The sequence below is a fragment of the Oncorhynchus keta genome, chromosome 21, assembly GCF_023373465.1.
Source record: "Oncorhynchus keta strain PuntledgeMale-10-30-2019 chromosome 21, Oket_V2, whole genome shotgun sequence".
NCBI lineage: Eukaryota > Metazoa > Chordata > Actinopteri > Salmoniformes > Salmonidae > Oncorhynchus > Oncorhynchus keta.
The window spans coordinates 9,305,924-9,322,401 of record NC_068441.1 but is presented as its reverse complement, the minus strand read 5'-3'; the positions used below and the strand labels follow the sequence as shown (position 1 = coordinate 9,322,401).

Genomic DNA, 16,478 nt, shown 5'->3' with positions numbered 1-16,478 from the left:
GTAAAACAGCTTTAGACAGAGACAGAGCCGGGTATCAGGTCGTCAGGCCGTGTAAATGGTCCCAGCGAGCAGGTGAAGCTGAAGCCAGGCCCTGAGGTGCAGACAGGACAGATAGAAACATGATAGCTATCAGAGGCTGGGTTTCTGACCTCCAGGCATGTCTGCTTTACAAGCCTCTCAAGGCGCCAGAGTTCATCAATAATTTACCGCGCGGCTGCTCGTGTTAACACTATCCTTAAGCGCAGTCATTATGTATAAGAAACACACACACGAACGTACGCACGAGCACGGACGGACACCACATGAGGTTCTGTGGCACCTTAATTGGGGAGGACGGGCTAAGGGTAATGACTGGAGCAGTATGAGTGGAATGGTATCAAATCAATCAAACGTGTTCGATGCCATTCCGTTTGTTCCGTTACAGATATTATTATGAGCCGTTCTCCCCGCAGCAGCCAACACACACACACACACACACACACACACACACACACACACACACACACACACACACACACACACACACACACACACACACACACACACACACACACACACAGATAGTGTGAATGTTATGAAATGTTATGAAATTATCCTCATTATCTCATGACATCATGAGAAGGTGTAATTTTGCACACAATAATGGCAGGCAAAGATCATACAATATGGTCAGCATAAGAAAGAGGATTCAAGACTGTCCAATTTCCTAGAAAGTATGGAAAGTCTAAATGAAACTCCATTTCATGTCAGTTCCTGGCACAAATATGAAGACAATGCGTGGCAGCTGTAAAAAGCAAATGTGTCCTCCCACAGACATGGTGGGGAAAAGGAGCCAGGTTCTTGAACAGAGATTTACAGTTCCAGTTTATGAGCACTGTGGGCTGCTGCTCAATAAATCCTTTATCATTGGGCTTTTATTGGGAGATTATTTCTTCTCAGCAGACAGATGGGGATTGTGTTAAAATCATTCTGACTGAACCAAGATGTGGTGCCATCCACATAGACGGGCACTATAATAATTGTCAATAATGGAAATATAGTTAGTAGTTATGTGTCTATCACAAATCATGTCTGCTCCTAATGTGCTATTTGTGTTTTTGTCAACTCATGAGGAGTGGGTGGCAATCCGGTATTCTCACCAGTTCAGCTGTTGCTGCTGGTAAAATAGCAGGTGTAGACTAACAGTGAACTGCTTACTTACGGGCCCTTCCCAACAATGCAGAGAGAAATATAGAAAAATAATAACACGAGGAATAAATACACAATGAGTAACAATAACATGGATATATACAGGGTACCAGTACCTCGGTACCAGTACCGAGGCTAGTGCAGGGGTACGAGGTAATTGAGGTAAATATGTACATATAAGTAAGGGTATAATTAGGGGTAAAGTGACTAGGCAACAGGATAGATAATAAACATTAGGATAGATAATACATGTGATGAGTCACAAGAGTTTGTGCAAAAACTGTCAATTCAGATCATCCAGGTAGCTATTTGGTTAACTATTTAGTAGTCTTATAGCTTGGGGGTAGAAGCTGTTCAGGATCCTGTTGGTTCCAGACTTGGTGCATCAGTACCGCTTGCTGTGCAGAAGCAGAGAGAACAATTTAAGATTTGGATGGCTGGAATCTTTGACCATTTTTAGGGACTTCCTCTGACACTGCCTGCCTGGTATAGAGGTTCTGGATGGAAGGGAGCACTGGATCCAGGAGGTCCAGGATCCAGTTGCAGAGGGAGGTGTTCAGTCCCAGGGTCCTGAGCTTAGTGATGAGCTTGAAAGGCACTATGGTGTTGAACACTGAGCTGTAAGTCAATGAACAGCATACTCACACAGACCGGAGATCAATGAAGTATTGACTCTTACCTATCGAACTAAATGGTTTCCCCCATTGATTGCAGTGGAGAAACGAGACGTGAGTGTGGTGTGACTTGTATTCATGATAAGCAACGCAAAACCTTTCAGTGGATTATCTCAGCACGTATCCTCAAAACGTATCCTATTTGCTGGAGTCCCTTGTTGGAGTCAGAGAACCTAATCATGTTCAAAGAAGCAGTGGACCCAACAGACTTTCTATAAAGCACCAGTTCAATTCCATGTTCTTAAGTGAATTGTCTGCGCGTGCATCTGGACAACAAACAACATCAGGTATCAAATGGACCACGGGATCTGTTCTGTCAGGTGTTACAGTTAAGAGTTCGAAGGACATGTGGGGCTTGTAGATCTGGGTGGAGTCCAGTGACAACCTTTACTTTGCGCTCCAAGGCACTGCAGTTGTGAAGGCGTTAACATTCTGCAGTAAAAAAAAAAAGAAAGAATTCACCGGGAACAGAAAGAAAATGCTGCAGATATCACTCATGCGATTCCAGGGCATGAAGAAACAGTTGTGCTCAAACAAGCACAGTGCTTTAATTTCAGCTCTTGGAAGGTGCAGTATGTGGAGAGGCTCTGAGAGAGGTCTGACTGCTGAGGAGGGAGTGGGTTGAGAGCTCCAGCCACCCTGTGGTGGCCACCTCCCAGGAACCTACTACCTCTCCTGCTGTATTATCTGCTCAATACACACTAATACCCATATTTCCAATCTCCAATACATACAAATAACACATGCATTCTGCAAAATGTTAACATCTACTTTGCTGGTTGAGAATGCTAGAATCATGGGGCAATCTGGGAAACGATAGAGAAAATAGCTGCACATTTTCACTAGACTAATTGGTGGGAGACAAATACAAACTTGGAAGTGAGGTCGGCATAGAGACAGAGGATGGTCTTGCTTTTAGACTAGCCTACCACGGACTCTGTTTGGAAGCAGTTAAGTGCTGTGTGCTGTCAAAACAACATTTGGTAGATTATTGAAATCATAAACAATACTTTGTAGTCATGCCCAATCAATCAAACTGTTGCTCGAATGATGTTTTAACCATGATGCTTGACCTTGCCACATGCTCTGGATTCCGTTTAGCTGACACGCTAGCTAAGAAATGTGAAGCTAATCATGCAGACGACCCTCTCTGTGGTGAAAATCAACAAGAGTAAATATATCTGGCATAACTTCTAAATAATAAATTAGGCACTACAAAAATATTGGGAGATTGCCGAAACAAGACACATTCTCCTTATGTTAAGACACATTGTTCAATATTACGTGTCTTTTTTTTCTCTCTTTTTTTATCAAAGCTGCTCTCTTATCCGCAACGTACAATCGTTCCTCACCATATGGACTCATTCACAGTGCAGTGCAGTTAAGTTTTGGCTGGAGGAGAAGAGGGGGTCTCCAGTGGAAGAGAGCCATCTGTTAGAACCTGAGTGGAGCAGAAGTCATTCTGAAGAGCATCTCTCTCTAGGGGAGAGTCCGGAAGTGGACTAAGCAGCAGGGAAGGCTAAACCCTGTCACTGGATAGCCCAAAGACATTACAAGGACTGTACTGAGCCAAAGAAACTACTGCACAATCTGAGACTAGAGCCACAACAACAGAGGTGGAATAGGAACACGGTGTTATGATTCTACAAGGTGTCAAATTACACTTCCTTGGTCAATATATTTTGTCGAGGAGCGGTTGAGAGTCCGGTTTTGCAACATAGTGCAAGCAGATGACGACATAGCAAGCAACTGGAAAGCAATTCAAGTTACCTTTAAGTATAACGCGTTCAAATCAAAGTGTATTAGTCAGGTACACAGTTTAGCAGATGTCATAGCAGGTGCAGCAAAATGCTTCTTCTAATCATCATGTGTCTTTGACTCATCTTGTGGTGTCCAGTCATCCAGGTTGTGACAGACAGCAGAGGGCTGCTGCTTCTGCCCCCCCGAGCCCCGCCTCATCCTACTGTCAGAGAGCTCTGCTGCCCTGCTGCTCTGTTAACCAGCCACTGGGTAGGAAGGATTTCCCCAGCAGAGATGACTGGGGGGTGTCTACCTGAAAGGATCCTCCGTGTCTCGTGTCACTGCACTGTGTAGAAGGAAATCCCCCTCACCTCCCTCCCTCTTCATATACTCAGACATCTCAATCAGGTCTGAGTGATAGTGCGGGAGACGACCAGGCTGGCGTGACGGCTGATCTGTGACGGCAGCCAGAGATAACGGATAAGACATGGAAGCCACAGCTCAGGACACTGCTCCGTCAGAGGGGGAAATAAAGAGAACTAAATTCCCAAGGAATAGATAACTTTAACAATTTTATTTGTGAAAAACTACAAGCAAAATTCATAAATATACATTTCTTTTTGAAGCGGAGGAAATGATAAGGTAGCCTATAAGCGTTAAGCCGTGCACATGCCAGGAAACATGTATTATTCATCATTGTATAAGCTAGTAGACAAGAAGCGGTGATCCTTTGAAATTCGCTCCATACATTTCCACACTAGTGAAGTAATGTGACCATCTCACAGGGTGACCAATGACACATGAGCAAGTAGTAAGAAAGAAAACAGAACGCAAACGAGATTAAACAAAAAAAATTGATTAATATACTGACCATACATACTTTTACTGAGCATTAACTTTAAAAGCATTGTACAAGACATGGTAATACGGGAAAATGAAAAGAGCTTGTTGACAATTCCACAATAAATAAGTGATGCCGACACACTTTAAAAAGTATGTCAAACAAAAACCAATGATAGCAGGGTTAAACAAACCATACAACTTTGTAAATAATTTCCTACCATTTTTAAAACACATTTACTTGAAGAGCAGTGCAGATGCAACACACTGGGCAGATGTCATTTCAACATCTAGTCTTGATTTACATTTGGTTGAGTTGTCAACTAAGATAAATTGAACGTGAAATAGAAATAAAATATTCACCATGTCAATAAAGTTGGGTGAAAAAATGAAAAACAAATCCCTTATGTTGGACTTTTTGCAAATCCAGTTTCCCCGTTGATTCAACGTCATCACATTGAATGTTTTTGTTGAAATTATGTGGAAACAACGTTGATTCAACCACTTTCCCAGTGGGAAAGTCTGGGAGAACAATGACGGTTAGCAAACTTTGGATCGGCACTGTTCTTCATGTAAATGTGTTTTGTAAAATTCCAGTGGAAATTGTTAAAAGTAGTCCTTATGGATAGAGTTATATGGTTTGTTTAACTTTGCAATCACTGGTTTTTGTTTGACATACATTTTAAAGTGAAAAAAGTGAGTCTCAGCATCACTCTTTTACGGTGGAATTGCCCTTGTGTAATACATTTAAATTGGAGATTCAAGAGATTAATGTTACTCAGTCAATAAACAAGCAGTCTATATTTAGGTGTCTGACAAACAAAGCTAAAAGAAAAATGTAACCATCTTTACACAGTAAATTAAGGTTACTGGTCGCACAAGAACAGAACTGCTTGCGCATAAAAGAAACAAAGGAAAAATATATCAAATAAAACAACGCCATTCTAATAAAGTTTGCTCTTGCACCATTTCAGATTATACATACAAGCAAAGTTTTATATACCCAGCAAATGGCCATTTTCAATAATTTAACATACAATGAATCAATTCTATAATAATGTCACAGAAGTCAGTCATGTGAATATGGTTGCGGGTAAGGCATGTGAAAATATGGCTTTTGAAGCCAATTTCTTCTGGATTGCATTACAAAGCAGAGTTAACATTCTCAGTAAAAATGTGACCGATAGCATATTTTTCTTCATATCTCAGCCAGACACCTCATTAATTCTGTTCACATTGCATTTTCTTTGAGTAAATCTGATCTTCTTCCTCATTCAATGTAGCCTAGAGACTCCATATCTTTGCACAAAATATAGAGTTTAAATAGATAATTATTACATATCATAATCATACAGCTGAACAGCAAAACGAAACTCAGGGAGGAGTCAGAAAAGTTACAACTGATGCTTAGGCCATACAAAGTTGATTAACTTTCAACGGATTTCATTTTTTAGTAAACTGAGGCGAGTGAGTGAAAAAAAGCAACCTTAGTACAACACCTAGCAACATTACCAACAGATTTCAGCCTTTTGGTAAAACGGTTTTGGAATGAGTCACAGGCCCCCACCCACCTACCCCATGTCAGAAGCTGGACAGCACCCTTGAAAACCTGTCCTTGCACAGTTCATTCAGTTTTAGGCACAGTACATTTTTTCAGAGACATAGTTGAGCCATTACTAATAAGTGATGTGCCATCTGAAATAAATAGCAGTCTCCTAAAGAAATCAGACCTACTCTCCCTATTATGATCAGCTTCAGCTTCTATTTAGCTTGAATTCTACATTCTTCACATCTCCCACTAACATACAAATTGGATTTTTAGACAGCTGAAGCAAGTACACATTTGTTGGGAAATGTGCCTTTTCTAGTTGCCATATTTATCTTTCCTTAGAAATGTTTACTTTGCAGGTTGACTAGCATCTATTGAGTCGTAATGTTCCATAAATTGAATGCCCAACTCTACTTGATCGACAAAACACGTTTTATAGCCACATAATCCAAAAGGGAAGGCTATAGCTCATCTTTAGCCCCAAAAATACTGCTCACAATTCTCAAATTCGTATTTTGATTCACAGCAATTGAACCAGATCCCAACAATAGTGAAGTGGATCTTTTCATCAAATCATTTTAAAGAATTGATACATATGAATCAAATGAATCGTAAAATAAAATTTAAAAAAAATATATATATATGTGGTCGAGAAATGTGAAGCAGGCATCCGTTAAAACAGTAAATCAACTTTGTATGGCCTTATTGGACAACGAACATTGCTTATTAACAACACACAAATATGATTATCGTATCTACACTAAATAGATCGTAAAGCCTTTACTATACAACACTTGCCCAGTGGACTCATGGTCACGGTAAGTTAAAAGGGTATGCCTACCTTGCCTGACGTGCTTTAGAGAAGTCTATAGGGATAGATTGAACTGGCCTGTTGCGGCCAACTGGTTCTCTGCACGGGGAGATACTGTTCAGCGGACAGTGGAGCAGAGGCTCAAAGCACAGGGCTTTACATGGCTCCAAGAGCTTCCGAACACTGCAGAGTTCCCTGCAGCTTACTGCCCATTGAATGCTTTTCATTGCCTTTCATTGTTCTCCAAGTAGAGAAACTGACTTGTAATTGAATGTTAATGTGTGGTTATTTTCTGTTCTGCTTATTCTCAGGTTTATCTAAGTAAGTTCCTTATAAAATGGACAAGAATTACACCATTTAAATGGATTATATTAGTCTTTATTTAAAATGTATTTCATTTCACACATTTTATAATTGCATCTCAAATTGTTATTCATTTGTCTATGTATCATGTCATTATGAAATTCCTTTGGTCCTTCAATAAATAAAACTAAGATATACACATTTATTCTTTATACAATTTAATACAGTTAAAGAGGAAATGGTCTATTTTCATCTAAGGAGAATGAGAATTAGAACCATTTAATTGGTTATTTAGGTAAGTGTTTACTGCTTTGAAAATGCAAAACAAAAATGCAATATTATTCTATTAGCTATATCATCTACTTGCAATGTGTCTGCCTTCAATTAACCTACATATTGGAGTCTTAAATATATCTTAGCAGAAAAAGTCACTCAAATCAATTCTCAAATTGTCATGAACTGTCCAGGCCTTTGCACTAAATAAACCGGAAAAATCACAACTTTGTAAACCAGAGCATTCAAAAAAATACATTACTAAATGTTCGCTAGGACTTCTAAAAACCTGAAGTCCCTTAGCATCAGTTGGATATCATAAACGGTATATGGCATCACTATATTACAGTTCAAAATGTGGTCTTGACAGGTGGATCTGAACTTGACCTTTCCTTCAGTCATTACAGAAAAGAAAAAAAAGGTGCCACACCTTTCCTCAACTGGCTACCCAATATTAAAGCGACGGAATGCAAAAACATCAACAACTTTAGTGTTTTTCACAATAGCCTACACTATAGAGTCAAGGACAGGAGACACAGACTGTATAAGATATATAGCATCTATCAGACTAAATGATAGACAAAGGTTTGGGTGTGTGTTGAGTTGACATTGTAGGCCCTTCAAATCAAAACAAAGCAGGTGACCTTTATATGCTGCACATTCACCTCTACACATCAACCTGAAAGACCACATGGAGGTTCAAACTAAAATCAGACACGAGTGTAAGAGAGTGAGAGAGAGTGTGCGAAAGAGGCAGAGAGAAAGAGAGCAAGAGAATTTCTGGGTTATTAGCACTTTTGTTGGATCATGTGAATGACAGTCCCACGTTGGAAACTGTTTCACAGTGTATCGATGTAGCACCAGTGTGTTGTGGTCTCAAGTGTCTTGTCCCATCCTACCAGTTCAACCATCAAAACAAGTGTCAAAGTGAGAGATGGGGTACAACTACACAGCAAAGCCTCAACAAAAGAAAAGTCTCTCAAAGTATAAGGGTGCAACAAGTAATAAATAAGGGTCATGTTTCAGAGTTGCTAAAATGGTGGTGTTATTGTGTACAGCAGATCATTTCTTTACACAAAAACAAAATGTCGGCCGCACATCCACGTACAAATATCAAACAATACATACAAGTGTCAGGATGCCACCAGTGGGGGCGCTATTCCCATCAGCCCCACTCTCCCGCCTGGGCCATGCTCAACGTGTACCCATGATTGGACGTTTCTCCATTAGGCGCATGCCATGGGCTGCTCCAATCAGAAGGCAGACTGCTCCAATCAACTAGCTCTCTCAGCATCCTGGGACTGTGATAGAAGGAAGGCGGAGGCAGGAGGAAGGAAGGTGAAATATCTCCCCCTAAGGGATCCCATCCAGAGTCATCACGGAGCACCTGGACTGGAGGGCTCAGAAGGACTCGTCGTGCCCCACAGAGAGCTCTCCTTTGGGGGTGGAGGCGCGAGACGAGCTCTTGTCCATGCTCTCGGAGCCGGAGCTCTGGTGCCGCTGCTCGGAGCCCGAGCTGGACGTCACGGTGGACGAGGATGTGGACGAGGAGCGGGTCTTCTCCTTAAAGTCCGTTATGATGACTGTCACGTTCCCCACCGTTATGGCTAGCTGCTGAGCGGTGCTCCGGTCAATGTTCTTCAGTTTGGGCCTGGTCAGCAGGAGGGAAACACAGGGTTAGGATTACATTGATAAAACTGCCTTACTAAGATACAACCACATTAAGGTGTGTAGTACAGTGTGGGTGGTTAGACCCAACCGCTCATTTCAATGTATACTACAAGTCCAACAGGAGTGAGAGGGAGAAAGAGAGTAGAACATGAAATAGCATTTATGAATCACTTGAGTTTGATTTTGGGATTTTGACAATGAAGTCCTTTTCTACATACCCAGAGTCAGATGAATTAGTGGATACCATTTTTGTGTATCAGTGTGCAGTGCGAAGAAAGTAGCTAACTAGTGTTAGCACAATTGCTTAATAGCATTAGTGCAATGCCTGGAAGTATATGGTAACAGCTAGCATGCTCCCCTAGACTTCCAGTCATTGCGCTAACGCTAGTTAGCATTGGCCCAGTACCTCTAACTTCCTTCATACTGGATGCATAGACAAAACAATGGTATGCATGAGTTCATCTGACTCTGGGGAAGTAGATAAAGTAGGTAATTGGCAAAATTCCGAAGTGTCCCTTTAAAGCGGCAATCAGCAGTTGAAACAATAACAGTGTTCTCCCCACCTCAGTTTCGGGAAAAAGCTGAGAGATGGGGCTGGAGAAATGTAAGCACAAACTCATATACAAAGCTATGGATCCATTATTTTTTTTAATGAGTTTTAAACATGTATTGAGACTATAGTTTTTGGTCACATTTACTTTGTTTACAAACATTGGAGTAAAACAAGTTTGAGACATTTATAGGTTATATTCTTCAAGCATCCATGGGAACATGTAGCAACTGCTGATGGCCCCTTCTAGAATATCTTGTACGAGTTCCAATTAAAAAAGTGCCATGACAGGTTCTCACAATGTCCAACTGGAAGGTAAGGTCAGTACTAGTAGTGGAAGACATCTGTAAGAGGAGAATCACCCACCTGGAGATGTGAGAGTTGTTGATCTTGGTTGTTGACTCCCCAGACTGTATGCTGGGTAAGCTCTGATGAACGTCTGTCTTGGGTCTGCACAGAAACAGAAAACAGAGGAGTATATTATATACACTGCTCAAAACAATAAAGGGAACACTTAAACAACACAATGTAACTCCAAGTCAATCACACTTCTGTGAAATCAAACTGTCCACTTAGGAAGCAACACTGATTGACAATAAATTTCACATGCTGTTGTGCAAATGGAATAGACAACAGGTGGAAATTATAGGCAATTAGCGTGGTTCTGCAGGTGGTAACCACAGACCGCTTCTCAGTTCCTATGCTTCCTGGCTGATGTTTTGGTCACTTTTGAATGCTGGCGATGCTTTCACTCTAGTGGTAGCATGAGACGGAGTCTACAACCCACACAAGTGGCTCAGGTAGTGCAGCTCATCCAGGATGGCACATCAATGCGAGCTGTGGCTGTCAGCGTAGTGTCCAGAGCATGGAGGCGCTACCAGGAGAGAGGCCAGTACATCAGGAGACGTGGAGGAGGCCAACAACCCAGCAGCAGGAACGCTACCTCCGCCTTTGTGCAAGGAGGAGCACTGCCAGAGCCCTGCAAAATGACCTCCAGCAGGCCACAAATGTGCATGTGTTTGCTCAAACGGTCAGAAAGTGACTCCATGAGGGTGGTATGAGGGTCCGACGTCCACAGGTGGGGGTTGTGCTTACAGCCCAACACCGTGCAGGACGTTTGGCATTTGCCAGAGAACACCAAGATGGGCAAATTCGCCACTGGCGCCCTGTGCGCTTCACAGATGAAAGCAGGTTCACACTGAGCACATGTGACAGACGTGACTGTCTGGAGACGCCGTGGAGAACGTTCTGCTGCCTGCAACATCCTCCAGCATGACCGGTTTGGCGGTGGGTCAGTTATGGTGTGGGGTGGCATTTCTTTGGGGGGGGGCAGCACAGTCCATGTGCTCGCCAGAGGTAACCTGACTGCCATTAGATACCGAGATGAGATCCTCAGACCCCTTGTGAGACCATATGCTGGTGCGGTTGGCCCTGGGTTCCTCCTAATGCAAGACAATGCTAGACATCATGTGGCTGGAGTGTGTCAGCAGTTCCTGCAAGAGGAAGGCATTGATGCTATGGACTGGCCCGCCCGCTCCCCAGACCTGAATCCAATTGAGCACATCATTTCTCGCTCCATCCACCACAGACTGTCCAGGAGTTGGCGGATGCTTTAGTCCAGGTCTGGGAGGAGATCCCTCAGGAGACCATCCGCCACCTCATCAGGAGCATGCCCAGGCGTTGTAGGGAGGTCATACAGGCACGTGGAGGCCACACACTACTGAGCCTCATTTTGACTTGTTTTAAGGACATTGCATCAAAGTTGGATCAGTCTGTAGTGTGGTTTTCCACTTTAATTTTGAGTGTGACTCCAAATCCAGACCTCCATGGGTTGATAAATTTGATTTCCATTGATAATTTGTGTGTGATTTTGTTATCAGCACATTCAACTATGTAAAGAAAAAAGTATTTAATAAGAATATTTCATTCATTCAGATCTAGGATGTGTTATTTTAGTGTTCCCTTTATTTTTTTGAGCAGTGTATACAAATATATATATATATGGGTTTAATAATAATGTGAAATGTAGTAGAGAGAATGATCATTTCAGCTTTTCTTTCTTTCATCACATTCCCAGTAAGTCAGAAGTTTACATACACTCAATTAGTATTTGGTAGCATTGCCTTTAAATTGTTTAACTTGGGTCAAACGTTTCAGGAAGCCTTCCACAAGCTTTCCACAATAAGTTGGGTGAATTTTGGCCCATGCCTCCTGACAAAGCTGGTAACGGAGTCAGGTTTGGAGGCCTCCTTGCTCACACACGCTTTTTCAGTTCTGCCCACACACGCTTTTTCAGTTCTGCCCACACATTTTCTATGGGATTGAGGCTTTGTGATGGCCACTCCAATACCTTGACTTTGTTGTCCTTAGGCCATTTGCCACAACTTTCAAAGTATGCTTGGGGTCAATGTACATTTGGAAGACCCATTTGCGACCAAGCTTTAACTCATTGTGTTTACTTGATAGCTACCTACACAAATAGCTAGCTAGAATAAAGTGTTAATAAGATAAATTCATTAAAAAGATTAAAAGCAATACAAATAAGTTCTCCAGAAGGCATCTACTGATGTTGCTTCAATATTTACACAATTTGCCTTCCACATGTTGCCATCTATTTTGTGAAGTGCACCAGTCCCTCCTGCAGCAAAGCACCCCCACAACATGTGTCATGCACAAAGTAGATGTTAACTATAGTTTTGGCAAGTCGGTTAGGACAAGAAATTTGTGGAGCGGTTGAAAAACAAGTTAATGACTCCAACCTAAGTGTATCTAAACTTCAACTGTATATACAGTGGGGCAAAAAAGTATTTAGTCAGCCACCAATTGTGCAAGTTCTCCCACTTAAAAATATGAGAGAGAGGCCTTTAATTTTCATCATAGGTAAAAATCCAGAAAATCACACTAGGATTTTTATGAATTTATTAGCAAATTATGGTGGAAAATAAGTATTTGGTCACCTACAAACAAGCAAGATTTCTGGCTCTCACAGACCGGTAACTTCTTCTTTAAGAGGCTCCTCTGTCCTCCACTCGTTACCTGTATTAATGGCACCTGTTTGAACTTGTTATCAGTATAAAAGACACCTGTCCACAACCTCAAACAGTCACACTCCAAACACCTCTATGGCCAAGACCAAAGAGCTGTCAAAGGACACCAGAAACAAAATGGTAGACCTGCACCAGGCTGGGAAGACAATCTGCATTACGAAAGCAGCTTGGTTTGAAGAAATCAACTGTGGGAGCAATTATTAGGAAATGGAAGACATACAAGACCACTGATAATCTCCATCGATCTGGGGCTCCACGCAAGATCTCACCCCGTGGGGTCAAAATGATCACAAGAACGGTGAGCAAAAATCCCAGAACCCCACAGGGGGAACCTAGTGAATGACCTGCAGAGAGCTGGGACCAAAGTAACAAAGCCTACCATCAGTAACACACTACGCCGCCAGGGACTCAAATCCTGCAGTGCCAGACATGTCCCCCTACTAAGCCAGTACATGTCCAGGCCCATCTGAAGTTTGCTAGAGAGCATTTGGGTGATCCAGAAGAAGATCAGGAGAATATCATATGGTCAAATGAAACCAAAATATAACTTTTTGGTAAAAACTCAACTCGTCGTGTTTGGAGGACAAAGAATGCTGAGTTGCATCCAAAGAACACCATACCTACTGTGAAGCATGGGGGTGGAAACAACATGCTTTGGGACTGTTTTTCTGCAAAGGGACCAGGAAGACTGATCCGTGTAAAGGAAAGAATGAATGCTGCCATGTATCATGAGATTTTGAGTGAAAACCTCCTATCAGCAAGGGCATTGAAGATGAAACGTGGCTGGGTCTTTCAGCATGACAATGATCCCAAACACACCGCCCGGGCAACGAAGGAGTGGCTTCGTAAGAAGCAGTTCAGGGTCCTGGAGTGGCCTAGCCAGTTTCCAGATCTCGACCCCATAGAAAATCTTTGGAGGGAGTTGAAAATCCATGTTGCCCAGCAACAGCCCCAAAACATCACTGCTCTAGAGGAGATCTGCATGGAGAAATGGGCCAAAATACCAGCAACAGTGTATGAAAACCTTGTGAAGACTTACAGAAAATGTTTGACCTCTGTCATTGCCAACAAAGTATTGAGATAAACTTTAGTTATTGACCAAAAACGTATTTTCCACCATAATTTGCAAATAAATTAATTAAAAATCCTACAATGTGGTTTTCTGGATTTTTCTTTCAATTTTGTCTGTCATAGTTGAAGTGCGCCTATGATGAAAATTACAGGCCTCTCTCATCTTTAAGTGGGAGAACTTGCCCAATTGGTGGCTGACTAAATACTTTTTTGCCCCACTGTACATGTTATGGGCACAGTATGTTTTACATGAGTTATCTTTTTATTAGTCCCAACCTTCAGCTCCATTCAACCCCTCCAATTTATCTCTTAACACCATCCATATTGGATTCTATTTGCCATATATTTTTCAACTGTGCTGTTTCAAAAGTTCTGAACCTTTCTATTTTCATTGTTTCTACAGATTGTAAATAAACATTTTTGCAAAAATTATTATTATATTATTGATCGATTGACTATAACTTTTCAGATCGCCCAGTAGTGCTATCTGCAGGGTTAGTTTCAGGTAAATATTGCAAATCTTCAGCTATTGTGCTGGACCTGTGACCAAAAACAAGCTACATATGGATAGTACCAAAACAAATGATCTAATGATTCTGCCTCTTCGCAGTAAAATCTGCAGAGCTGGGAAGGTTGTATCGCACATATAAATAACATTCTATTGGTTGCAAGAATTCTGTATAATAATAATAATAATATATATTTTTAAATATACGTTTTGAATCCGGCATTGTTTTGCTTATCAGTTCATAAACCATGCGCCATGGAATTGGTACATGAAAAATCTAAACTATTTTGCAATCTATGGCACAGCTGTACATTTCTTGCTCCTTAAATTAAATTGGTATACCTTTTTATATATATTACAGTTTTCTTTAACCAATTATGGTATTTCATGCAGGGCCGACAGACAAGTTCCATACTTTTGCCCCCTTCCACTTCCCTCTTCTATTTTTGCGGTAATGCTGCAATTGGTTGGTTGTCATTTTGAGTAGAGCAGACATTTCCATATGTTTTAGTTAGCTGCATGTATGACAATTTACTTAGATTATAGCTTTTTTTTATTCAAACAAATTCATTAAATCTTACATTATATTAGAGTTTAACCATAATATTTGTTGTATTATTTGTTCTGTCTTTACAGGTGGATTAAATTGAAATTGCAACCAATGGCTTATTTTAAAAAGTGATATTTGGGAGATGATTTCCTTTTCAAATAAAAATGTGAGAGGTTATAATCTGAATAAAGGGGGAAAACATCCTTTCATGAACATAGGGTGAGACAATCTTACTAATTTACTAGAGAAGTTCAGATTTAAGTATAACTTTAGTATGCCTGAAGCCATTATTGAGAGGTCTAATGCTTTAATATTTAAGACGTTTTGCCCTCCGAATGTATAGTCATTATACAAATAGGCCTGTTTAAATGTTGTCTTCCTTGCCATTCCAAATTAAATGGAATCTTTCTCATACAATAAGATAAAAAGACAACTGACAAGACAATAAGCAAATAGATAAACTGGGATATGACTAGAGTTAATCAGGGAGTTTTTTTCCACAAATAGAAGGGTATTTACCTTTCTATGGTAGCAAGATCTTATTTATTTTACTAACCTTTAATAAAAAATGTATTGGAGTGAGATTATTTATTTTGGGATATGTATACCAAGTATATCCACAACACCATTAGACCATTTTATTGGTAAACTACATGGTAATGTAAAAGTTGTATTTTTTGTGATCCAATATGTAATTTAGTACACTTACCAATTGGTTGTAATCCAGAGAGGTTAGAAAAATGATCTAGATCCTCTGAGGCTGTGGAGTGATCCAAGTTGTGGATCTTAAAAAAACATGAATCATCAGCATACACCTTAACATACACCTTTGTTTTTCAGCCCTGTATTTCTATTCACTTGATATTATTGTTGGATCTGATTTTAATAGCTAACATTTCGATGGCCATAATAAATAGATATGCTGATAGTGGACAACCTTGTTTTACTCCTATCGACAGTTTAAAACTTTCTAAGTAGCCATTATTTACTATTTTACACCTAGGGTTACTATACACGATTTAACCCATTTTATAAGAGATACTCCAAAATTGAAATGTTCCAGGCATTTCTCTAAAAACTCCAGTCATACTTTATCAAAAGCCTTTTCAAAGTCAGCTATGAATAGCAGGCCTGGTTTCCCAGATTTTTCATAGTGTTTCCAGTACTTGCCTTATATTATCTCCAATGTAAATAATTAATTTAAAAAACCTGTCTGATTAGAATGAATAATGTCTGTCAATAAATAATGTCTGACAATAAATCAATGAAGTGTAAGATGCCTCCAATTTGTTTTTTAAAGGACTGGATCTTTATATTTCCCACTTGTATCCTGTTTCAGTAATAATGAAATCAGACCTTGTTGAGTGTCTGATAATCTACCATTTACATAAGTGGTTAAAACATGCTAATAACGGTCCTCTGAGTATATCAAAAAAGGTTTGGTAAACCTGAAATGGAATATGTCATCCAGCCCTGGAGTTATCCCAGTTAAAGGCTTTAATTGCATCAAGAAGTTCCTTCTCTATAATTTCACCTTCACATGAGTCTTTCTGTATGGCTGTTCATTTAAAGTTATTAATAGAAAATGTTTCCATACAATTAGCTTTGGTTAAAAGGCGCTGAAGGAGACAAATGAAAACGCATGCTTTAAAGTACTTTGCTTCCTCTTCCAAAATATCATTTTGTGAATCATTGGTGACTCC

At 40.5% G+C, this 16,478-nt stretch overlaps 1 protein-coding gene across 2 annotated transcripts in view; it reads right to left on the bottom strand.

The window, feature by feature from the left end:
• Positions 1 to 7,164: 7,164 nt before the first annotated feature.
• Positions 7,165 to 16,478, bottom strand: part of LOC118400074 (RING1 and YY1-binding protein B-like) — a 43,894-nt gene continuing 34,580 nt past the window's right edge. For both annotated transcript variants that reach the window (XM_035796484.2, XM_035796485.2), the window contains exons 4-5: positions 9,966 to 10,049; positions 7,165 to 9,029 (exon numbers count right to left, since the gene is read on the bottom strand). In XM_035796484.2, the coding sequence (XP_035652377.1) occupies positions 8,780 to 9,029; positions 9,966 to 10,049 (334 nt within the window). In that variant the 3' untranslated portion in view covers positions 7,165 to 8,779. The remainder of the gene's footprint in view (positions 9,030 to 9,965; positions 10,050 to 16,478) is intronic.